The 26,984-nt window shown below is 41.7% G+C and overlaps 1 protein-coding gene across 11 annotated transcripts in view; it reads right to left on the bottom strand.

Moving 5' to 3' along the window:
* The window catches only part of UTRN (utrophin), a 507,208-nt gene that overhangs the window by 462,501 nt on the left and 17,723 nt on the right, over positions 1-26,984 (bottom strand). For all 11 annotated transcript variants that reach the window (XM_084827754.1, XM_084827752.1, XM_084827759.1 and 8 more), the window contains exon 2: positions 24,518-24,677. In XM_084827754.1, the coding sequence (XP_084683880.1) occupies positions 24,518-24,596 (79 nt within the window). In that variant the 5' untranslated portion in view covers positions 24,597-24,677. The remainder of the gene's footprint in view (positions 1-24,517; positions 24,678-26,984) is intronic.

Raw genomic sequence — 26,984 nt, 5'->3', positions numbered from 1 at the left:
GGACTCCCTAAGGACAAAATAACTTGGCCTAAATTAAACATTTTGTGCTTAATGCAAGCAAGTTTCATTAATGGAGTGTATTTCCAAAATTTATATAACTCACTTTTAATTTACCTTTTTTGCCATGCACAAACAATCTCGAATTAGTTAAGAAGAACTAATCAAAACAAACAGCCCTACGTGACGCTGTGGAACAAAAAGTTCTGTTCACTATGCATTTGTTCATTGCAGATTCTCAACAGAACATTGCTTAAAAGCTATTTTCATTGCAAGGCTGTTTTAATGATATTTCAGTGGACTGCTTGAGCTAATAAAACTTGTCACACAAGCACTCACTACACAAGCAGTGTAACATGAGAGAAAACTCACAAGAAATTGCCTGTTTCCTTCCATAAACTGAAAAATCTCACACATTTTCACTGCTCCCATGTTACACTGCTCACACGAGTAGACCACTCCTATAAGCTGTGGATCTGGCAGTCATCTGAACTGACTTTCTATTGCAACTGCGGGACTTCTTTTTATTATTTATACTGTATCAACAGTATCTTACACCTACTTTGGCCACATGTACGTATCACTGAGCATCACATCTCATACCTTTCATGCCCATTTGCATTCCCAGGGCGGCCTGGTCTTGACATTAAAAGTTATTAGGTTACAATAATAAGCAATTAAACTGATTGGGTCCTTTTGTGAACTCAAGGATCTTCAGTCCAATGAAGGCTCCTTCTAATGAAAGAGTGAAAGTGACTTTTTCCCAAACCCTCCTTCTCTTGCAGTTTATTGCTAGGTCCCTCAAACCTCACGAGCAGATTGGGAAAACTGATGAAAACTTCTTCCCCTCCCTCCTGTTAGTAGGTGCTAGGAGCATCCATTCTGTGAGGAGGTAAACCTGTGTCAGGGCTTGCCACTTCAGACTGCAGGTGAGCATTCATACAACTAAATGCTTATCCATGCAAAAGAAATCCCTTCCACAAAGAAAGCTAGCATGTCAAAGGAAAAGCTCCTATGGAATTTTGTGCAGGAGAAACATTCAGCTGTGCAACCCCTCATTAGTATTCTGAAATGATACAGGCCTGGCACAGGTTAACCACTGCCATGAGCACTAGACCTTATAAAAGGTACTTGAATTGTAAAAGTTCCAACTAGTAGCTGAAGTAAACATTTAACAGACCTTATTAAATGTTGGCTTTGCTGGGTTAATAAGGAAACTACAGAGAGAAGCTAACAGTGCTCCTGATCTCGAGTATGAATTTTTAAGCACCTACATTAAATTTAGCTTCAGAGTGGCAGTGAAAAGGATATGCAAATAATGTATCTCACTTGGCACCATTAAATCTCCCATAGAGTGCAGCTCACTTTTTGCGTGCCATACACACCCTGTATCTAGCAATGAAGCCAAACAGGTCAAGTGTGACATCAGAAAGAAAAGGTATGCTTTTCAAATGGAAATTGTTCCATGGAAGCCTAACAAGTGCTAGATGCATGACTAGCAGCACTTCACTCTTTGCAAATCAAGCCATTTTAGCAACCAAGTCTATTATTTAGAAATCTATAGTTGCAAGCCTTCTGGATTGGCCAAACGTCCTTCTTCAGCATTAATACATTTTTCATTTCTAATGCCGGCCCCTCCAGTCTGGGCAGGTTGCCATTGAAGCATAAGAGCCATTCTGAGCAGCCCAGCAGCTTGAAAAGATTAAGAGAGGAAATACTCTTCAAAATGACTCCTTCAAAATTCCAGAGCATACTCAGAAGAGAGGGCCCCATCCTTCAACACAAAATACTACACAGATATTTGACAAATACCAAGTCAATAGTATCTGAAAGCCTTGAATGTGGAATTAAGCAGTTGACACATGCATATACAAAGCTGAAATGAATTATGGTCATGATCTATTATTAATAAAACAAGTATGTTGCCCGATACACACCATCACCCCCTCTTACAAACAAAAAAGCCACACATTTTGTTTCTGTCTAGGTTTATCACATGTGAATCTGCAAGAAAGCAGTTTCACACATTTAGAGGGTTCTTCGGATGCTCTTAAGAACTCATATTTACCTACCATAGCTTTAATTCCTACCAAACCCCATATTTAGAATAGGCCCATCCCCAAGCTACAACACAAAGTAACTGAGAAGCAGCTCGCTTTGCAGAGCCATGGACTTATGTTTGAAGGAGATGCCAAATGCCCTGTTTGGTGTGGTGTTCTCTGGGTCACATCCAGAAGGCATGCATGTGGTGTCTGGCATAGTATTATAATTTCCAAGAACCTCAACTTTTTAAAAAGCATTGCCCAGCCTTCATTCTTATGAACAGCAGTTTTGAAAAGTGAAAGCATTTCTCAGTGAGAAACAAACCTGCCCAAATTTTTCCAGACACTTTAAAAATGAGCTGACACTGTAAGTTTGTAAATTGCAATAGCTTTGAATATAAATGGGCACATACACATCATTTTCAGTTTGCAACGTTAGCTAAGCATAGCACATATGGATTTCATTAGTTCAGCAAATTAACTCTCATGACTATGTTTTATCACATTTAATTTATTGTTCTGCAACAGCCAACAAAGGGCAATTTCAGTTGCGAATGATCTCCAATAAGGGGCTTTTAAAATGCTCTTTTCGGGTCAATAGTTACCTTCCAATGCTGAATGAATCTATCTTCCTTTCCTTCAGTCTCATTTACACTTTATCTGTACCTGAATCTACACCAAGCTGTTTGTGATTCTAGTAGTGCCAGCCTACTTTTTGAGAGGAAACCAGAGGAAGTGTGGAGTGCACAAAGCACTGGAAATTAGAGTGTATTTCAGCCTAGGAAACCTCGCTGCCCCAGCCCCACGTTATTGTGACCATGCATCAAGATTAACCTGATGACACCACCCCTTGTTAGCCCTTAAAACCCTTTCTTTCTTCCCTACTCTCCCATGTTCACCCCCAAACTTTTCTTTTCCTTTCCCGGTAGTGTTAGGGATTCAGATTTACTTAATCCTCACTTCTTCACCATCTATGCACCAAGAAACCCAGTCCAGGTAAGCCCAAATTATCCATGGATGTCTATGGCCTAGTTTACACATTGGAACCCTTGGTTCAGCCACCATGAGAACTAAGCTAATTTCCCATTTGTTTTGCATATATTTGGTGCTTTGTATGTTCTGTTTGTTCTGTTTTCTGAACACTCTACCAAGTTAATTGCCCCAATTCATGAGTGTACATTTTAAATTCTTGATTGCGCTTAATTAATTCCCATTATTAAAGAAGTCAGCATGTGCGTGAGTCATTGGGTCCCCTCCTGCCAGACAACCTATTGCCAAAGTTAAATGGTCCCTTAATGAGAATGTGCACAAGTTTGTACACATGTCTAGAGGAACACATTTGGTAACTCTTACTAACAGGATGACTAATAAACACACTCATTTAATTCACAACTCATTTACTATATAGAGTTCATTATCTCAATATACAGACATTAAAAGAACAAAAGAAAACATATCTACAATATCATCTACATATTATCAATGAATAGCAACAAAAACCTAATATAATCTCAAGCTGAATTGATTAAAGCCATTCAATTAACAAAATTACCTTGGACAGCAAATGTAGCTACTTTTAAACTGTCATGTCAATGTCCTATTTATATAGGCTGGGTTCACACAACACAGTAGCCCGTTATCATTATTATGCTTTATTACATTTCTATACCACCTCATTGCCAAAGCTCTCTGGGCAGTTTATAGAAGTTAAAACATTAAATCCAATATAAAAAGTTTTAAAACCATTAACATAAAAGCACACAGACAACATACACAAACATATAACTAAAAACAACTTTGAACCCATCATGGTTTATTTTCCAGAACAACCAATGATGGGTTAGCATGTTGTCTGTGGGATGTTGGCCCACCTCCACGGAGGGTTATTTCCCCCAAATAAGCCATCCTGAGAACCCACGGTTTGCAGTAACCGTTAATTTACCTATGGTGGATTAGGATGTTGTCTGTCGCGCCAGCGTGGGCTACAGAGCTGCTCGGCAAGAGTGGCCAAAAGCGCTGATGCTGCCCTGCTCCTCTCAAGTGATCCCTATTCCCACTGCAAAGGAAGCTGGGATCCTTGTCTGGTTGGGCAGGAGGACTACAGTAGGAGGAGCGGCAAGAGGGGTGAAATAAACAACTCTGTGTAGCTTGTTTGCCTGATTGTCTGATGGGAGCACAGTAGGTTGTTTGCATAGCTTAGCTTGCCACCTATCATGGATTAGCGTGATGTGTGAACGCAGCCACTGACTATGGTCAATGCGTTCACTATAGAGGAATGAGCACAAATGTAAGTACCTATGAATTCTGACTGAACAAGGTTTGAACACTGGTGCCTCACTCTCCCATGACAATCAAAACTTGGGACAATTGCTTTTTTAAAGCATTACCATATTTCACTCCCAAGATGTTCTGATCACGAGGATTATACCATTTTGTGCTGATTTTTCCAAACATGAGAGATCATGTTCCTTTTTAAGTTAACTAAATTTTCTATTTTCCTCAGTCTAGAATCATGACAGCCAAAGGTCCATCTAATCCAGCTCCAGCATCTTTTTTCTAACAATTGCTAGCCAGGATATACCTGCATAGCTCCAAAATCTTCTGGGTGAAATTCAACAAGTGCCTTTCACTGGTGAATGGACTTCAGTCAGCAGAACAGAGAGTGGGAGTGATTCCCCCTCTTCCCTGTGTCCCTACACATACACCAGGAAGGAGGAGAGAAAAGGAAAGTTCCACTGCATGAGTGCAAACCGGCTCGTACAACACTGGATGTAACCCTGTGTCACGACTTCCCCATAGACCCAGCTTCTGAACATACGTATTTCACTTCACCCTACCCAGCTTCCACACAAATGCCCAGTTAAGCTTGACCCACCAGCTGTCTCTGTGCCACTCTCTCCAGCCTAAGATATCTAGGCCCCAGGCATAGGATTAAACCAGGAAACGGCATTGGAAAGCTCTCCATAATAGCTATGGAGAGCTATTAAAGGCTAACCATAGCATATGGTGCTTACAGTAATTTACTTTCATTAGATTTATTTATATCATCCTGCCTTATAGCCAAAGACCTCCAAGGCAGCTAAGAAGAAACACATTAATGAAACAATTAAAAAGCTCATCAAAGCAAAGCAGATACAAAAACCACAGTGAATACAACACCATAAAAACAGAAAAGCAGCAAATGGCAAAGCAATTTTCACTCAGTCCAAATGCCTACTAAAATGGCCACATTTTCGCCAGCCAGCAAAAGGCAAGCAGTGATGAGGCCTGGCAAGCCTCTCTCAGGAGGACATTCCACAACTTGGGCAATGACACCACAAACTGAGGAGGCCCTGTCTCGTGTGCCCACCCTGTCTTGTACCTTAGGTCCATACGCAAGACTTTTAAGATACCTTGGTTCAGATGGTGAGCTACCATATTCTGTACCTGCTACCACCTCCAATCTACCACCCAAGACAGATTCACATCTACCAGCAGCATTATAACCTCTGTAATATCTGGTTGCATACAATGCCAAAGAGGATTTACACCGCAACCCTACACATGTTCACTCAAGAGTAAGCCCCATCATCTTTGATGGGGCTTACTCCCTAGGCTTAGAGCGGAATCCTATCGGGATAGGCAGCCGCCTCCGAACTCGGAGGCAACTGTATATCGAATGCAGAGCAGGAGCAAAGAGGAGGGGGTCATCCCCTCCACACTTCAGCCACTCTACATTTGCGGCTAGACAGCCCATTTTGGCTGCCTAGCCACAGGAAGTTGGAATGGACACTGGACGACACACAGGAAGCATCAGAAGGGCACTTCTGCCCTCCCCGCCCTGGCCTGCTCCCAGGAATGCCCCGTTTTTGCCGTTCACACTCCTCTTGCAAGCAGAGAGAACAGGGCCAATCCGCGCTGCCTACAAGGCAGCATGGGAGAGGGTGGAAGTTGGTTCTCAGGGAACTGACCTTGGAGCGCAGGCTCCGAGGTCAGTTCCCGGGAACCGACCTAACCTATGGCCGTCTAGCCACTGACTAGCGGCCACAGGATTGCAGCCTTAGGTTTGTACCAAGTGTTATAAAATTATCCTTGGAGTCAATTCACAAGACCTTTTGTCTCACATGGGAACTGCTACTATTCTGCCACAGCTTGGCTATCACACTGAGTAGCTATCACCATGTGGCAGCTGTCAGTGAGAGAAGCTTATCAAAGACAACCTTATTATTTTATTAATGCCACACCTCCTGGTCACATGAATTTATTTCATTTTTCTTCTGCTTCAGGCCACCACAAGTACAAGGTAGAGAGCATCACACACTCTACCCACACCCCTAATAATTTACTAGTGCAACATTCTTATTGAGACATATACTCAACATATTTACATTTCTAAAATTAATGAGTACTTACGCAACAATAAAATAACTTATTTCTAAATCACAGGTGATATTTGAAAACAAAGCTCTTAGTAGTTACGTGAAGCTTAGAAGACTTGTCAGACAAGAACCATTCTATTATGAAAAAAGGAAATTATAATTATAGGATCAGCCATCATTAAATTAGACTTAAAGAAAAGCCCATTTACCTTGTTACACTACAGAACTTTTCATTATGAAAGTATAATTACATCCCCTCTTATTATTTGTAATGAAAGCTATGAAGCTTTTTTGTATTACAACAGTTAGTTCTAAAGTGATACAATGCAACTGGGGAGGGGGAGTAGGCTAAAATACTTTAGTATGGTGATGTAGGCAAATAGGGAAACTACCAAATAAATAGATAACAAACACTGTTAGAGACAATATTAAGTCAAATAAATTAAAATGTGTCATTAAAAGTAGGATTTAATTTAACCAGAGGAATCTATTTCACATTTGCACTCCAAATACATAAAAAGGACACAGGCATTTAAAAAACTCTCACATATGTAACAGGGGACTACATTAATATTTTAACCACCATAACAGAATGGCTATGACTGAATAATCTCCAGGCTGGTTTGCTACTCCCTCCACTTTTTCTTTTTTTAAAAAAAAATTGCACAATGCAACACAATCCCATCCTGTGGACAGACACACATGAGTGGAATATGATCATTATGCATAACTATCTTTATACCGCTGTAACAACCATGTTAAGCTGGTACAGCAAGTGGAGTGCCCTTATGTCAGCAAAGGCAACGTAAGATAGCCTTGTCCAAGGTGGTGCTCTCCCAATGTGTTGGACTGCAATTCCCATCATTGGCCATGCTATCTGGGAATGATGGGAGCTAGGGTACAACCAATCTGGAGGGTACCACCTTGGGGAAGGCCAAATTAGGTAATGTATCTGAAAAAAGCTGAAGTGAGTCTACCCAGATCCAATATACAAGCCTCTGCATGGATTTTGCAAGTGGACAGAGCTGGGGAATACCACATGAGAGCATTGAAGTGGGGATGACAGCTGAAGTTCCCAGGATGCATCTCTGAACCAGCTCCAATACTGCCCACAAAAAGCCTGCGCATGGGCTCAAAACTATGATAATGATCAGAGCACAAGCCTTCGAACACAGAGACCAATCATACACGTGGACAAAGTATAAATGAACAGGACAAGCCCTCTACCACACACATACACAAAAATGAGTCATGAAAGTGAGATGGGACCCCCAGTAATACCTTGGGCAATATGAAACAAACAAAACAAGTCCAGCACCAGTGAAATAATTCACACACTGCAGATGGAACTCCTTACAGAGCAACCATTCTCTCTAAAACACATTTGTATCCACTCATCCTTCTTTTCACAGCCATGTTAATTTGGTGGTCTAATCCCACTTTTGCAACCCAGTGGGTCAGAGGGCAAAGCATTCTTAAACCATTTATATTGTTTGTTGGTTTATTGCTCACCTTCCTATGCAATTCTTTGACCATTTATAATATTTTCTAAGTATTAATGTTAGGATTACAGTTACAAGCTCTATTATTTTTAAGCATTGTGTATCAATAAACCGATCAGTTCATTTGAGTTAAAATCTTGAGTCCATGTTTGTCTGTTCTGCCCTGGTCATGCTTTACCCTCTGACACGCTGGGTTGCAAAGGTGCAAATTCAAACTGAGATTAGACCACCAAATTAACAGGCCATCATTAGCAGCTTGTTCCCTGCAGACTAAAGGATACCCACCCTTAAATGTATTAGTAAGAAACTACCCATGCTGGTTAGATAAAAGGAAAGGAGGCAGGGCTGGCCCACCCAAGACACAGGGTGAGGTGCCCAAGTCAGGCAGAGGAGCAGCAAATTGTGCTGCTCCCTCCCCCCAGCCAGGAGGGGCCCCTGCTGCCCCACTGCCTCCAGCGGTGAGAACCCCGCAAACTGCTCTCCCATGATGGCATTTGCCACAGCGACAGCAGGCAGTGGAACTCTATGGAGCATTCCCCCACCCTCTGTTTCCCCTTCAAGAGCCCCACAGCCAGAAGAAGTGGCTGCAGTGGTTCTCATGAGTGCTCGGCCAAAAGGAAGGCCTCACCATGCATAAGCTAAGGCTTCAAAACATTAAGACTGGCATCCCAGACTACAAGACCCAACTATAACTTGGGGTGGGGGGGATTCACCTGAAAGATACCCACTAAGTGAGGTCATATTTTATATGGGCATCCACACCCTAGGACAGGCTGTACCACTAGTCCCTTGCCCCTGTGGAATTCCTGGTATGTAAACTGCTCACAGATCTCTAAGTGGAAGACAAGTGGAAAGCAGGCATGATAATGTAACATTATTACATCTTATGAAATAATTACTATTTTATAATATGCCAGTATAACACAGCAATTTATCTCCCTTTTTAAACATCTGTAACACTTTACATTTTTCCCTTTATAAGGTTATTTTGTTGCTATAAAAACAGCCATCTTGGAATGAGAAAATTTTACAACTTTTAGTCTATCCCTTCCTCTTTGATATCATCTGTGAATGTTCTAAGTGTACCATCAACTAATACAACGCAACACTGGCAGCTGTGGAATACTGCCTGAACTTTCCATTATCAACTTTTCTTTAGCCAACTAACTACAGAGTTTTAGTTCATATTTCTCAAGCTCTCTGTGGAAGATGCTGTACTGGTCAAAAGCCTTCACCTAGGTGTCAGAATTGTACTCCCCTTATCTACTAAACCATTTAATTTATCAAAGTGCGGGGGGACCCCTAGGCTGGTCTTGACTAATTAAAACTATATTGAGAACTAGTAATCACTTTCTCCCTCCAGGTACTCTATAAGCTGTTCTGTAATTTATTCAGATATCTTCCCAACTGCAGAAGTCAAGTTAAACAGATGTCCCTGGCTCTTCATTGGTCTCTATTTAAGAACACACACACTTGCACTTTAAGTTTTTTAATGCATCCTATTCACATTCAAACTGTGGTTTAAGATCTTGGCTAGTAAACTGACATTAAACCACATTTTTCCATTTTGATGCAACAGAGAAGTGCTGCTTTGACTAACCAGGATTAGCACATCGAAAGAAGGGGAGAGAGCATGAAGAGGCCCAATCGGTACCATCTCCAGATTTGTGGGGGAGCAACTTTTGGGGATTTGGGGCAAGATGCCCTGAATAAACTTCCTCCCTGAGTAGGCCAACATCCTCATCACTCTTGAAACCACTGCCCATTCACTTGCCCTCTCCTTCTGGGTCCAATTTATACAGCCACCTAGAAAGAGAGCACAAGACAAGTGAAGGACGCTGCTCCATCTCCTCACTTACTACTGTTTGCATGCTCAGAGATATAAAGTGAACAGGCATCAGCAGCAGCTCAAAGGGGCTTTAGGAGTTGGCAGTTGGCCCATTGTTAGGGTTTGGGCCTCAGCAGCTACCTAACAATGCCTATGGTCCAACGATAGCCCTGGGCCCAATACTCATTCCCAGTTTGCAAAACTATGGTTTACCGAACCAAGATTGTACATCCAAACTGGGCCGTTGCAACGTCAGGCTGAGTAGACAATACTGGGTTACACGGACTAAAGGTCTGAACTAAGTACAACACAGCTTCATATGTTCCTAACTTGGGTTTTAGCAGGCAAGGTTGCTGTTGATCTACTATAGTTATTAATTTGTTTTATATTGGATGCTCTGAGAATAGGTACTGAAGAGCAGGCTATTAAATAACCAAATAAATAAGAGGCAGCCTTGGCTACAGTTATCCATCCTCTGCTAGATTTAAACAATCTAAACAATGTGTTATATGTGCAGCTACCCCGAGGACTCTCCAGAAAGTTTAAAATATAGTGGCTAGGCTGTGAACTAGGATGAGGCATTCTATTGACAGACACCACACAGGCCTCCAGGGGTCAAAGCTGGACCTATGAGTACCCCAGACTGCAAACCTAATCCTTTACAGGGAGCACTACGCCATTTTGAACAGATTCAACATTACCACAGTAACGCCATCTGGTCAAGATTGAGCTTCAGTTTAGTGGTCAGTAGTGCGATGGAGCCAGGTCTTGCAGGAACGCAGCACTGACACTTTTATATTATCAGGGATGCTGACTTCATCTGTCAACCCCCTCAGAATTAGGGGTGTATGAAACCCTGCTTACCTGGCTCCGCCGGGTTCCGCAGGTGGGGGGAGGCAATCCGTTCCTCCCCCCAGAATCCTTGATGGGGGGGAGGCGATCCGTTCCTCCCCACCGGAATCCTGTTCGGTTGGCTCCGCTCCGTGGCCAGGCTGCAGAGCCACCGGCCAGGCCAACCCGCAGTGGGGCCTCCAGCCGCTGCCGGGCTGGTGCGGACGCAAATGGCGTCCTGTGTAGGGGACACCATTTGCGTCCCTACGCCAGCCTGTGATAGGCTACGTAAATATTTACGTAGCCTATCACAAAAAAAACAAACAAACAGCGAATGCAAATGGCGGCGGCTACGGCAGCCGCCATTTGCATTCCCTTTTTTTTCCACTGTGATAGGCTACGTAAACATTTATGTAGCCTATCATGGCGGGAAAAAAAGGGAACACAAATGGCGGCTGCCACAGCCGCTGCCATTTGCGTTCCCTTAGTTTTGCTGCGATAGGCTACGTACATACTTACGTAGCCTATCACGGCTTCCGCAGGGACACAAATGGCATCCCTGCGTTAGCTGTGATAGGCTACGTAAGTATTTACGTAGCCTATCACGGCTATATGGACGAAGCGAATGGCGGCCGCGGACACCATTCGCTATACAGCGCGGACAGCAGCAGGTAGGTGCCGTTCCGGGCCCATTTCGTGGGGGGGGCTTCTTTTCGCCACAGATTTCGGGGGGCCGAATGCACTGGCACTTGGCCTCACTGAGATCCGTGGCGGAATTCTCCGCCATGCCTACCCAGAATTCTCTGTTCCCTCTGAGCTTAGCTGCAATCCTCACAGTAGCTGGGGAAGGGGGATGAATTTTCTCAGGCACAATATGTTGTGAGCTATCCCTGTTGCAATGCAAAGTATTTTTGGATGGGCTGGTCTTGAATGGGCAATTAAGACCCAATAGCTTTATAAAAGACCTTCTCCTGGTAGAGAGGAAAACTGATAGAATTCATTTGTTAATATGGATCAACACAGCTTCCTGCATTTTTGGACTCTCCTTGGGGGTGCAGCTATGAGGACTGATATAAAAGGCACCTGCACTTCAAAAGTTACCTATACACCACTGTAAGTGGCCCACAGTTCTTTAGTACCATGTGAAGCTCTTCAATCTTTGAGCTACTTGCACTCGATGCATTCAAAATAAACAACTTAATGTGTTCTTCCTCTACACACGCAAGGCTGGAAGTCACAAAACAGAATATTAAAACACATATAACTTGAGTTTTCAAGTCTTTCAGCCTAGAAAATAAAAAAGCTCTGAAAAAAATACATAAAGTGGCATATTTGGGTGCAAGTGGGTCAAAGAATGAAGTGTTTAACATGTTGGCACTAAAGAGCACATACTGACAGAATGACATCTCACATGCCTGAATCCAAGTGGGATTTCAATTGGGATTCTTTATGTGAAGGAGTTGGAGCTGTGCACATAACAGAACATCCATAAAACCTCTAATAACATCAGTGTTCTAAAACTATTGCATAGTTCCTGATAGCTGAAAGCAATTGTTTAAAATAAGGATCCACAATTGGTCCTTGAAGGTCTAGTTGTCACTGGTTTAGCATGCAAGGACTAGTCTATTTGCACTGGGAGGGAGGAGCTTTCCCTGCTTCCTCCCAATATGTGGTAACTTGACTTTAGATGGGAAGTTCCAGGCACTGGGATGGTATGCGCGCGTGTGTGTGTGTGTGTGTGTGTGTGTGAGAGAGAGAGAGAGAGAGAGAGAAGTATGTGTATTTCAGTGTTCATGCGCACACAGGTATACCAGTCTCCTTACTCCCTCTGCTCTGCCCCTCCACCCACAAGTGGTTATGGGGCCAACTTGAAGACACAAACAGCAGCTAAGCACATTGCCAAAATCTCAGAGGGAAATAAATAAGGGCCTTTCTCCTGTTTATTACACTGTGCACAACCCCCTGAGAAATTGCCTGCACAGCAATGAATGGGAGCAGCATTCTGTCCTGCTCATGAAACTTGCCGTTTCAACTGGCTTGTACTAGACAACTTCTCAGCAGAACTGGGTCCTAGTTATGCATACAGTTTCACAATTCTTGTGTAGACTGCATGCTTTTCCTAAAATATGACTGGAGCATAGAAAAGCCTCAGGTAGAGGCAACCTATATGTCCCCAATGAAAAAGAAAAGGCACAACCCACTCAAGAGATAAGGACTTTTACATCCCAACTGTTTCTGTTCTGTGTTCTGTTCATGTCAACAGAAACAGAATGCAACAAAGATTGTTTTAATCATAAACCATGACTGGGCAAACTACTGTGGCTTGTTGTTTTTGTTGTTGTTACTGAAGCATTTACTATCAATGGCACTTCCTTTTATCTTAGGAAGTGCTATTTCCATAATCACATACAGAGAGTTCTAGCTAATTTGCATATTTAATAGATACAAGTGACAGAACTTGCATTACCAATAGATGTCAGACGCAGCTGGTGAGCATGCTGCAGTTCTGTGATTCAACTGGAAAAATCTCTTATATACAGAATTGTCTAGCGTTCCATTTTCAGGAAATGGATCCTGACTAGTTGGGAAGTGTGACAAGTTCACTTTCCCTTGCAGTCTCCCAGCCGCATGAAATTGCTAAGAGGGCTAGTACTATTGCTTTTCAAAATGTAAAAGTTTACAAAACACAATTAGACTTAATTCTTCCCATCATGAGAACTACAATCTTTTTTATGGCAAGCATCAAAATGCAATTACATGCAACACTGAACCTTCTTGTGATACTGCAACCTGAATATGGATCAGTTGCCAATGGGGGGCTAAAAAAACCAAAGGGAGTTAAAAGTTAACAGAATTCTTAAGATCCTGCATTCTAGACTGCATAATCCATTCAAAGATTACACCAACCCCATAGTAGTAAAGTATTGAATAACTTTAGGATTGTATATTATTTATTTTATGTCTTTTTCAGATTTGAATTGTTTTTTAATTTAAAACTTTTTATTTAAAAGTCACACCGTTAGTTTTGTGGCTAGGTTGGTTCACTGCACTTATGACACTGACACACACTACCTAACCACTGTACTTGCAACATGCTTATAAACAGCCGTTTGCCTGCTCAACCATGGCGAGTAAGGATTTACTCCAGACAAATACACAAAAACTGCATTTTTTTTCATGCCATTGATTTGCCACAAATGGTTGACACTGCTATGCACTGGAAGGTGAGATGGGAATTTCAGTAAATTTGTTTCCAAGGCTGGATTACTTCATGTCTAGCATAAAACTAGCCAGCTAGAAGAACTAGGGAGGAAATAGTGAGAAGTAAATACAGCACACCATAGCCCTGTAAGAAGCTGATCAGCAGTAACCTCTATGGAGGATGAGCAAGGACTCGAGCAACACTCGACTATGTCATCGTACCCATGTTTACTCAGCAATAAGTCTCACAGAGTTGAATGGGACCTACTAGAGATTAGGTAGGTTAGAAGTGCACCCTTAGTTACTTATAAGTGCTGGTAGATAGCATAATTTACTTAGCAAGTATTTCACAGCAACGTACAGAACACTGAAATTAAAATTTAAAATCCCACATTAATAAAGAGAAATAGGACATTTAACTAGCACTTTCAAACCATTAATGGCCTTTTCGTACAAAATGAGATCTTCTCTTCATATGAAACATGGGAAGCTTAATCTATTAAACTATGGACTTTACTTGCATACTACTTATGATGCAAAAAATTATGCCCTGCTTATATATAAATGGAGCAGACTCACTAATAAGCTAACTTGGCTACCCCCGTCACACATAGCCTTTAACTAAGGGCACAATCCTATGCATGTTTAGACAGAAAAAAGTCCTACAATTCCTAGCATTCCCCAGCCAGCATGAGAGTTGTAGGACTTTTTCTGTCTAAAGATGCATAAGATTGCACCCTACGCCAGTATGGAAACTTGTCTTCCACACTGGACGCCAAGCTTGATTGGCTAATAGTCCACATAATCTGTGGTTGTTGTTGTTCAGTCGTTAAGTCGTGTCCGACTCTTCATGCAGATAGGTAATTTTAGATCCTGGATTTAGGGTGCAATCCTATGCATGTTTAGACAGAAAAAAGTTTTCCTGCCTAAATATGCATAAGATTGTGCCTTTAATGGTCGGGGGGGGGGGGGAGAATTTTAGACAGCCATGTGCATTACTTCAGCAATACACATTAAGGACACAATTAACATTTCTGTTCTCTTCCCCCACCATCCCATGCTTTACAACTGCTTCTACATTCCTAACACATTAGAGAGAGAAAGTTTGGCAGCTCTAACAAAAAAAAAAAAAAGAAAGCTTATGAGAATATGCAGTGTTTTATGTTTAAAATTTACTGAAGTCATCATGGTACCATTACGACTACAGGAATAAAATTGTGTTTGTTTCTGCTGTCCTAATGCTAAAAACAGCCACTTAGGAATAAGCACCATTTTGTTGTAGAAAATGCTAATGTAATGTTAAAGTAAAAATAATAAAATGACTACCTGTAACCATGTCATACCTGATCAGCTACATTACTCAAGTAATGCTATCCTTTAAAAATAGAACCTCTTTCCAAACTCACTTGGTGACCTTGAGCCAATCACTAGATCTCAGTATAACCTACCACACGGGGCTGTTGCAAGAATAAATTGAAGAACCATATATACAGCTCTTTGGAGGAAAAGTAGGGTAAAAATTTAACAAATAACTAAATCGTTCCATGCATTTTTATTTTGGATAAGAGGAAAACATATTGAACTTCCACATTCACGCATCACTTAAACATTCAATCTCTCTTAAAAATATCCCTCATATTAGTTCTTTACATTCCTGCATGATCAAGCCATCTGAGCTAAATTAATACGGGGAGTTGCAAGCAAGCTTTTTAAAGGGGTGGGGGAGGAACATCTAGTCTCTGCTATACATATTGTAGAGTATCCAATGATGTCATTCTGCTAACACATATTATGTTGTGCTAGTGTAAAGGACCTCTAGCACAACATCAGTAGTGTTCGCTTGTGTGATGGGATTGCCCAGAAAACCCATCCTGCAAGCTAACGCCATTGCTGCTGTGCTAGAGGTCCCTAGGTAGAATAATGTATTTCAGACATGAAATTTTGGAGATTTCACAGGAGCACAGTATCTACAACCAAGCCAAAGTTGTAACCACAGTCAATTTGTTCTTTACCTTCCCCACACACTACATTGTTTTTCCCTTGCTTTCTCCTACTCCTCAGTACTAATTTAACACAATACTTCTCTCCTCCCTGTTAATGGAAGTCCAATGCAAGAAGCAATACAAAGCCACAGTGGAATTTTTCTTGATGTTTGAGTAGGTTAGAATAATTTTCCCATGAGAAGGCAAATCAACAGTTTTCCTTAAAGAATGTTAAAGGGTCACACATCTAAAAGCTCAAGAATGGCTTGACACAATATTAAATTCAGTACAAAAATCATAAAGAATTTATCCAGCCTAACACAGAAGCATATGTTCTCTTCACTGTACTAAATACGAAGAAAACATAACTAAGATGTTTACATGCTGATCTAGATTCACTCTTATGATAAACTCAAGTGATATTCTTTCATTCTTTCAACGATGAAAAGTGGCTTTTTGCTTATTAAAATTCCAGCGGTGTGATGTTAAGCATGCTTACCCAGAAATAAGCTACACCAAGTTAAATAGGTTTTACTTGCTAGGTGTGGTTACCTAGCATAGGTTTGTTTTTCCTTAACTAGAGGGAAAGTTGCCATTCCTGGTTCTGGAGTTATTCATGGGTTTTTTTAAAAGAAATCCAAAGATAGTATATTAGATAACAGAGGTCCACTTTACCACTTCCCTGAGCCAAATATAAATTACCTCCAGTTGACCAGACAAGTGGCGGTCATCTTCCCAAAGCAACCAGAAATAATTGTTGTGAGTATTTATTTGTTTGTTTATTTATTTATTTAAATTTCTTAATCGCCTATCTGGCCAGTCACCTGGCCACTCTGGGTGATGTACAGCAATACAAACAGTTTTAAAACAATAAAATTTTACATTAAAACATCGTATTTCTAAAAATACCCTAACCCACCCCAAAAGCCTGCCTGAACAACCATGTTTTTAATGCGCAGCGGAAGCTCACTAAAGAGGGGCATGGCGGAGTTCCCTAGGGAGGGAGTTCCACAGAGTGGGGGCCACCACAGAGAAGGCCCTCTCCCTCGTCCTCACCAGCCTAGCTGTCTTGGCTGATGGGACAGACAGTAGGCCATCCGAGGCTGATCTTGTTCAGCGGCCTGTCTGGTGTTGCTGGAGATGCCTCTTGAGATAGGCTGGGCCAGAACCACATAGGGTTTTAATGGTCAAAACCAAAACCTTGAATTTGGCCCAGAAAACAACTGCTAACCAGTGCAACTCCTTCAGCACCAGAGTGATGTGATCATGCCGGCAGCTGCCTTTAATCAGGCGAGCCGCCGCGTTCTGTACCAGCTGCAGCTTCCGAACCGTCTTCAAGGGTAACCCCACGTAGAACACATTACAGTAGTCTAGACGAGAGGAGACCAGTACCTAAATTGCCTCTTTTTGTCCCTTTCAATTGGAGTATCTTATCTGTTAATGCAGCCCAAGATTGGATTAGCTTTTCCAGCTTCTGCTTGCTCATATTCAGCTTGTGATCCACTAACACACCTAGGTCCTTTCCACATGTACTGCTGCCAGGTCTCCCCCATTCCTGTACTTGTGCTTTGTTTTGTTTTTTACCTAAATGCAAGTCTTTATTTACATTTATCTCTTTGAAACTCATCTTGTTAGATTCAGCCCAGTGTTCCATCCTGTCTATATTCTTTTGAAACTTCATCCTGACTTCTATGGTGTTGGCTATCCCTCCTAGCCTCATGTCATCTGCAAATTTGATAAGCAACCCCTCTACATCCAAGTCATTTATAAAAACGTTGAACAGCACAGGGATGAGGGCAGAGTCCTGCAGCATGCCACTGGAGACCTCCCTCCAGGAGGATGCTGAGCCATTAATTAACACTCACTGAGTACAGTTGCTCAACCAGCTGTGGATCCACCTAACTGTAGTATTGTCCAACCCACATTTTACCATCTTGTCAACAAGGATATCAGCGGAAACCTTGTCAATGCTTTGCTGAAATCAAGACATACTATGTCCACAGCATTCCCATGATCTACTACACTAACAAATCTAGTAATCACAGCTGAAGTGTTAAAAGGAAGTACAAGTATAAGCACAGGCAAATCTCCATTTATAAACTGTGGAGTTACTTTAATTACACACACACACACACACACACGTGCAGTTAGCAACAGAATTTGCATGCAATAGAATACTCAATATACATTGTATATTCTATTGAATGTAAATTCTATTGCAAACGATAACTAAATTACATTACCATTTATACCTATTGACAAACAAGCCAGTATAAAGGAGTCATTTGGGGTTGTTTTGTTAATACAAGTAAAAATAGAAAAGTGGATTGAAATCTATTACTAAGTTGATGTTGCTTGGCAATTTAAATCCTCATTTAAAAAATAAAATAAGCAAAAGTATGTCAGAGGTCTGTCCTGACATGCTAACCATACCTGCCCTGTCACATTCCTTTAAATCTGTGTGTGAGATATACAAGTAGTGAAGACATATATGTTTTACCCAAAAGTCTTTTAATTCCAGGAAAGATGGCAGAATTTGAAATAACATATCATACACATTTTAAGACTGATAAATTGTTAGCTACAGAATGGTAATTCAGACATAGTATATTAATTATCTGATAATTATCTGTCATTGAATTACCAGTTACAGAAGACACAGGAGCAGCAGACTGTAATCCACTTCCTGCACCCGCATGACTTCCAGATTTGTTTTAGGCCTCTGAAACATGGATTTCTCATTTAAGAAAAAAATGTCTCCCTTTCTGGTTACTGAGTAAGTCCTGAATACTTGGTGTTTCTAAGGGATGGTTACAGTTCAATTTCTGCCTGAGGGAAAAAAAATCACACATTGACCTGGTTCACACCATAAAATTAAGCCACCAAGCCACGCCTGGATGGTGATTATGGAAATTGTACCCTGCATGCACGGTGATTTAAATAAGCCACGGTGGCTTATTTTGATCATGTGAACCAGCCCATTATAGGCACCATGAGTTGGATCCAGAGACAGCTGAGCAGGACTCTGCTCATGCCATGGGGCTTTCCTGGATCCTCCCCCATGACAGCCCTTTGCAAAAGCCATTTTTGAGGATTGAGAGACCCTCTAGATTTGGCAGGGCTACCTCCTTGCACAAGTAGAATGGCCTTTCCAGTCATGAAAGACATCGCTGGATCCAAGTCAATATTTTCTTTGCTGAACCAGAGGTCAGTGGGAGAGCTAATATTTTGCATGCAGAAGCGCCCCAGTTCAATTTCCAGCATATTCAGTGAAAAGGATCAGGTAGCATGTGATGGCAAAGACCTCCGCCTGAGACCCCTGGAAAGTCAGTGCTAACCAGAGTAGACAATACTGGGCCAGTTGTTTGTAAAAGTCCACTGTTCAAGCAGATACATTTACTCTGCAGCCTTCAAACCTAATCCACTAGCTGCTAGCACAGCATTTCGCAACCTGGTGCCCTCCAGTTGTTTTGAACTACATTTCCCAGCAATCTTAGCCACTGGCCATGTTGGCTGAGGCTGATGGGAATGGAAGGCCAAACCATCTGGAGGGCACCAGGTCGGTGAAGTCCTGGCTGGCCTATACTGAATTCCTACTCCAGAGCAAATGTATTTTAACAAGAAATACAGAGAAAGTACAGATGTGAGCAACTGATATTTTCCCACAGGCAGTGAAATCACACAGACCTAACCTATAACTGCTCCAGATAATAGGAAAATATATTCTCAAAAGAACACAGATGTGCAAAAAACCCCTCAAGCATAATTTGCACAAGAGCTGATCTTTAAGATGCAACCTGCCCTCTAGTAAATTTAGTTAGAACCACTGTGTGATTCTAACTAAAGAACAATATGCAAGATAATGATTAGGAACAATCACACCACACCACAGCAAGCATCCACAACGAGCAATGCGTTGTGCACCACATGCACGGAGGCCCTTTTTGTTCTTATGTTCTTCACTATCTGCAGTTTTAGGCCACAAACTACTCCAACGTTACACACGCTGCAATTGTGGGCATTGAGATCAATAGGATTGAAGCATGCCTAACTCATTGCTGAACTGTGGTCTTAAAAGTCTTGAGATATTTCCCACTATCATCCAAAGTAACCAAGGTGTAGAGACTGTACTACCAAAAATAGTTCACTGCTGCTAAAGCGCAAAAGACAATTTTGCTAATCTCTAGAATTTCAAGTTCATATGTATTTATTCCCCTCAAGAATACTAAAGTAGATCCATTCCTATAAGAGAACCTAAAATGCTCTATTTTGTTCCAAGTGTATGAAGAAATGCAATAAGGAGTATTCTTGTGCAGAATTCCAGGTGTGCATTTATAAGAAAAGAGGTTTTCCAAGTGTTTGGTATAAATGTGGCCAACATTAAAGAAAAGTTACCAGCGTCAGCTAATTTCTCTTTTAAAAAATCCATTAGGAAACATCCCCTCAAGCCTTTAGAACAGGAAAAAACTATTAAAATTCTCTCAAAGAATTTTGATTTTAGTACTTATCTAAAGATCTACTAGGCAATGTACAAAATAGCTAAGTTTTCCAGTCAACACTTTTTAAGAATTTTGCTTTAAAAAGTAACACAATAAAGAAAATATTTGCTGTACGTTAGAAAGTGGGAAATGGCTAAGGAGCAAGAAATGTCATATAAAGCAAGGGAAAGGAGTAAGGAGAGGAGGAGGAAATTAATTACACATAATTCTCACGAAGTTATGGCATTAGGGAGAGCTTCTTCCTCTCCCAGATTACTAGAACTCATGTCACCCGGTGAAACTGAGTAGCAGTAGCTTCAGGAGAAACAAGCAAAAAGTACTTTTTCACACAATGCAAAACTAACCTATGGAATTCACTGCCACAAGAGAAGGTGATGGCCACTGGCATGAATGGCTTTAAAAGGGTATCAGACAAATTCAAGGAGAAGAGTTCTAAAGCTAAATAGAACCTCTGGGTTCAGACACAGTATGCCACTGAACACCAGTTGATTTGTTTGCTTCATTTGTTTGATTTATGTCCTGCCTTTCCACCCAAAAACTGGAACTGAAGATGGCTAACAGTAACACTTGCAGAAGAGGGGAACAGCATCGGAGAATCATTGCCCACACCCTGCTTGTGAACTTCCTGGAGACATCTAGTGGGCCAGACCTTTGTTACATCCTCCTGGCCTGACAGACACCACTGCTTTACTTTTCCCTGTATTTATTTCATTTCCTTATTACATGTCTAATCAGCCCAATAACTAATGTTCTCTGTGCAGATTACAAACAGTTGAAAATCTAAAATACCACAGAACAGTTAAAAGCATAAGCGAATTGGATCCACACATTTATCCGAGATAAAGTAAACCGCTTCATTCAGGAATATTGCTTAAGTGGGAGCAAAAGCTTCTCTTGCCCCCAAGCTGCAGCACATTGACTTTGCCCCACACACATCAATGGCCCCCAGTGACTTTTAGAGGAAAAAAAGGCTACGGGGCTAAGGCCAAACAGGCCTCCACCTATGGCACTGGGATTCCAAACATTAGCATTAGTTCTTTAGACTAAAGCAATGTCAAGCACCAACATGACGATACAAGAGTTGTGTCAATTAGTAATGTGCTACACATCTGCAACCCTAATGGACATTAGTGATTATTTGCAGCAACAATAAGGATTTAGCACATGCTGAAAAGAAATGTGGTCTGAAATAGAAAGGTCAAGAGCTACTCTTCAGCATCTTCCATTTAGGACTAGGTAATACTCTCACCAGCAACATGTTTTAGTTTTCTGCTTAGGAACATTATTTATGTACTGCTCTCTTGCTGAAATTCTGGCGTTCCAATTTAAAACACACACAAATTATCAGGTTCCATTGCTGATGTTCGGTCCTTGAAGTTATGAAAACATCCTTGGTATCCAAAGCAACCTTTTAATTTAGTGGGTTTAAGTTTAAGACAAATAACCTTTTATCCTTTAAAATAAGTTTCAGAAAAGGGAACATAAATATACTTTTTAAAAAATCTACCAACCTACCCCTCTGCACTGAAGCATGCAAGTATATTGTTTATTTTAAAAAGTATAATTGTTTGTTATACTTATTTGTATAGAAGTATACAAATAATTTGTGCACAATATACAAATGACAGATTAATTAGCGATCATTCTTAAGATACAATGATGCTATGATTACACTTTATAATGGACATCATCCAATACAGAACATAATCCATTTCACTTTAGGGACCTTCCATTTAGGGACTAGCACAAGTATTTCTTCCCTTTAGCACTTTTTGCCTTTTTGGAGTAATCAAGATAGAAAGTACAGATGTCAGTCCTGACAACAAGCCTTTAATTTGTTGCCTGGCGTACTTTGAAGTCCTATGCCCTTTTCACTGGGAAATCCCTCTCCCCGATTCTTTTCATGCCTCAGGTATGCAGAGTAATAAATAACTCAGCTGCAGGACAGGACAATACACAAGGGTAGATAGACAGAAGAGTCAAACTGAATTCTTAGGATTTCTGTAAGCAGAGCTTTAAAGATGAGTTTCTGGTTAGATTAGCATAATTAACAGTGTAATCCTGTGAATATCTACTCAGAGGTAAGCCCCACTGAATCAATGAGACTTTCTTCCAGGAAAGCATGTGTAGGATTGCAGCCTATTAACACCATCAAGGTCTGTTAGCTAAACAGTCCTTTTAAACAGACCTTGGATTTTTAGTTAGGGAATTATGAGAAAATGAAGGATGTTTATAAATGCTCAAACATCCATATAAAACATATCCGAATCATAGAATAGTAGGGAAGGGGCTCACAAGGCCATCGAGTCCAACCCCCTGCTCAATGCAGGAATTAATTTACTTTCAGAAGTCAAATGGCATCTGAAATGATTCTATTATTTTCCCTTTTCTTCATCCCAACAGTCCTAGGGGAAGCAGCAGGTTCTTCCTGTAACTATCACATGGCCTGTACCATTTGAATGAGGTTGTGCAGACACCCCACCCCCTCCATTCTATCCTGGGACTCTGGATATGTGACTTTGCCATCACATGGAGTTTGTGATGGACAAGACTGTGTGACTTCACCATCAAGTAATTTTTCCCTCTCCCCTATTTCCCTGCCAACCTGATTTTTATAACATCTTGCCTGATGAAGAGATCTGGAGATCTCAAAAGCTTGCCCATTTTTTCTGATATTTTGGTTGAACCTAACAAATGTATTACACTAATATGGATTTTGGGATTTTACTTATGGTCAACACGGCTACCTTTGCTTTGTTATCAGAAACTGCTGCTTCTGCATAAAAGCATTTAATATTTATGGTGTCCCAGGTTGACAACTGTATGGTAGCTAAAGGACCTGTGTATGGCAAGAGAGGAGAGCAAATACAAGAGTTCAAGTGAGTCCTTTCAATGTGTGAAACCCCGCTCTGTACACATGGCAGATCCAGTGATACCCAGGCTGCACAAGGAGAGAAAATATAATGCTCTAAGGGCACAATCCTATGCATGTTTAGACAGAAAAAAGTCCTACAGCTCCCAGAATTCCCCAGCCAGGATTGCACTCTAAAGTATGGAAAAAGCCGTCCTCCCCACACATCCACACTCCCAGCCCTGCAATTCCGGTTTTATGGTATGACACAATCTCTACTCCCAGCATTTGAGTGGTAGGCTGTTTACGCATCTGTTGATTTGGTTATAGTCTATACTAATGTTTTAGTTGTTTTATTATGTGTTGGTACTTTTAATGGAAATTGGATTTCATTTTTTATATTTTATATGTTTTAATAATTCTGTTGTAAGCTGCACTGGGCCTTTTTAAAGAGAAAGGTGACTAAGAAATTCAACAACAATAACAACAAACGGAGAGCCCAAGAAGCTCCCAGGCAAACATGTTCTATCTTCAACTTCACGCATATCTTTAAAGATATTTGGCAATGTGCACAGTAAGTTTTTCAAGCCTCAGATGAGAAGAAGCTGCCAAAGCAAGACTGCATTAAAGCACATTGAACATATGGCACTTCATAAAACCTGATGTAATTATAATACAGGGGGTGGGTCCTAAATAAACAGACACAATTAGCACCGCAGAAAAGCAGAAGCCTATAATTACTATTATTTCATTACAACTACCTCAAGAGTTTTCTCAAGTAGAACCAGGGACCCAGTGTACTGGACAATGCTTTGACAGACAGATGCATCAGGAATCTAATTAAAGAGCTAAACTGCACATTACATACAGATGGTGTAATTGCAGCCTGATAGTCTTTTTTTAAATGGAAGTGCCAGTTAGGGAAGGTAGGTGAATTGAAGTTTCTGGCAACAGCCACAGGAAGGCCAAATGACACTGCACACTAATTTTATTGCAGATACAGAAAGCGGGGGGGGGGGGGACACACAACAGGGAGCAATATGAATGTGCCTCTGACTCCCCCATTGGGGTAGGAGGAGATGCTGGGTGATTCAGGGTACAGGGTTTAGCATGACTGGCTGGGGGAATGCTGGGAACTGTAGAACTTTTTCTCTGTCTAAACATGCATAGGACTGCGCCCTTAGAGAAAAGGTAGGTGGCAAAAGGGTAAGAACCTCTGCACTACAGTGCTACCTCTCTACTCCCAATTGCACCCTTCCTAAACAGGTTTTTCCTGTTTTAAGGGCCATCAGGCTACCATCACATGCATTTGCACGTAACATGTGGTTTGGCTCTCCAATTCCTAACAAGTAAATAGCATTTTGTTTGCTTTTACAGTGGGACAGTCACTAGGAAAGATGACTAACAACTTTTACTTGCAGCTTACCAGATCTGGATTTAATGATGTTGCTAAATTCGTTGAGTCCTCCCTCAAGTCCTTCATCCATATCCAAAACCTTGGCCATCCCTTTTTTCTAGGTCCAAAATTCCTACGTAGAATTATTTCAAACCTTTGCTCACGCTCCAGCCTGCTTTGAAATGAATACCTGAAATAGAAACACACACACAAATATGAATGTATTTATTCAGAAACCTATATGCCGCCTTTCAAAACAAATGTTCTCCTAAGGCAGCTTCTCGCTAATATCATAAAAACTTTTTTAAAACTTAAAAAACTAAAAACTTTTTAGACAGCAGCATAAAACATTTCTGATCAGACAACAAAAGCCATATTACAATTGGAAACAGAAAGTAATGACAGTTTCAGAATGCAGATCATTTCAACATGAAGCGGATTAACATAAAATGTTCTTTAAAACCCACCTAAAAGCAAATAGGGAGGGGGCCAAACATGCCTCCTTTTGGAGAGTTCCACACATACAGAGCCACCACTAAAAAGGCCTTATCTCTTGAGGGTAGGGATGTACGAAAGTCACTTACCTTTTAACAAAATTTGATCCGAGGTGGGGGGAGGCGCTCTGTCCCTCCCCCCGAAATTCTGGTCGGGGGGGAGGCACTCCGTCCCTCCCCCCCGAATCCTGGCCGGCCGGGTCTGCAAATGGTGGCGGCCATAGCCGCCGCTGTTTGCATCCCTGCAGTCAGCCGTGATAGGCTACGTAAATGTTTACGTAGCCTATCATGGCTGAGTAAAAAACAAAAACAAAAACGCGCGTACACAAATGGCGGCGCCCATGGGCGCCGCCATTTGTGTTCCTTATTTTGGCACGTCTTAGTCTACGTAAACATTTATGTAGACTACGGCGAAAATAAGGGGAACACAAATAGCATGCCAAAATAAGGAATGCAAATGGCGGCGCCCATGGGCGCCGCCATTTGCATACGCACATTTTTTGTTTTTGTTTTTTACTCCGCCGTGATAGGCTATGTAAACATTTACATAGCCTATCACGGTATTTTTTTTAAATCTAGCCGTGATAGGCTACGTAAATCTTTACATAGCCTATCACGTTTTTTTGTTTTTTGTTTTTTTTTACTGGAAATGGCGGCGGCGGCAGCCGGTCGGAAGACCAGCCGCCGCAGCCGCCGCCACCGCACCACCGCCGGAGCTGCTGCCGCCAGGAAGATTCGCCCAAGGTAAGTCCCGTCCCGGGGTGGGGGGGCAGACCGTTTCGCCACCGATTTCGGGGGGCCGAATGCGCTGGCATTCAGCCTCCCCGAGATTCGTGGCGAAATTCTCTGTCATCCCTACTTGAGGGCACTAGCCTTATGAATGAGTCTGCAAGCAAGCAGGGCCTCTGTGGCTAATCTTAAGGCCCAGGAAAGTTCACATAGCCTAGGAAGGTAGTCCTTCAGGTAACCTAGTCCCAAACCATTTAGGACTTTAAAGGGCAAAACCAGCACTTTAGACTGAAGCCAGAAGGGAACTGGTAACCATTACAACTGCTATAAACCTGGTGTATTATGGTCCAAACATTTGGCCCTCACAAGCATCCAGGGTGCTGCATTCTGTACCAACTGAAGCTTCTCAGCCATCATAAAAGGCAACCCCACGTAACATGGGCTTGAGTGACTGAATCTTTGTCACATTTATTTATTTATACATTTATATATGTATTTATTTATACATTTATTTATTACATTTATATCCCGCCTTTTTTCCTCCTTAAGGAACCCAGGGCGGCATACATAATCCTCCTCCTCTCCATTTTATCCTCACAACAATGACCCAGTGAGGTAGGTTGGGCTGAGAGCTTGTGACTGGCCCAAAGTCACCCAATGAGTTTCCATGGCCGAGTGGAGACTAGACCCCAGATCTCCCAACTCCTGGTCCAGCACTCTAGCCACTATACCACACTGGCCCTATCCTTTAGATAGGGTCACAGCTAGCATACCAGCCTAAATTGGTAAAAGGCACCCCTAGCCACTGCCACCACCTGTGTTTCTACCAATAGCACCAGTAGACCCCCAAGCTGATCTTTCAGAGGGAGTACAACCCCGTCCAGAACAGCCAGCTACCCCATCAACAGTACCCCTGTCTTGTCTGGATTAAGTTTCAGCTTGTTCACCCTCATCAGTCCCAAAACTGTCTCCAAACACATACCTCACTGGGATTAGGGGGCGGAAATGAGAGGTAGAGCTGTGCGCCATCTACATACTAATAACATTTTAGCCCAAACCACTGAATGACTTCCCCCAGCAACTTCATGTAGATGTTACAAAGCATGGAGGACAAGAGAGAACCCTGAGGCATCCAAAAGCCAAGGCCATGAGGTGGAATAGAACTCCTCCATCACTACTAACTTGGTTCGTCCCACCAGGAAAGAGTGGAGCCACCATGATTCCCAAAGCTATTCTATTCTGGCAAGACAATGAAGAAGGGCATCATGACTGAT

Source organism: Heloderma suspectum, chromosome 1 (genome assembly GCF_057233095.1).
Source record: "Heloderma suspectum isolate Gila_16-S chromosome 1, 16-S_ref, whole genome shotgun sequence".
NCBI classification, from domain to species: Eukaryota; Metazoa; Chordata; class Lepidosauria; order Squamata; family Helodermatidae; genus Heloderma; species Heloderma suspectum.
Note: the sequence above shows the minus strand (reverse complement) of the source record. Positions and strands in the feature narration are given on the sequence as shown.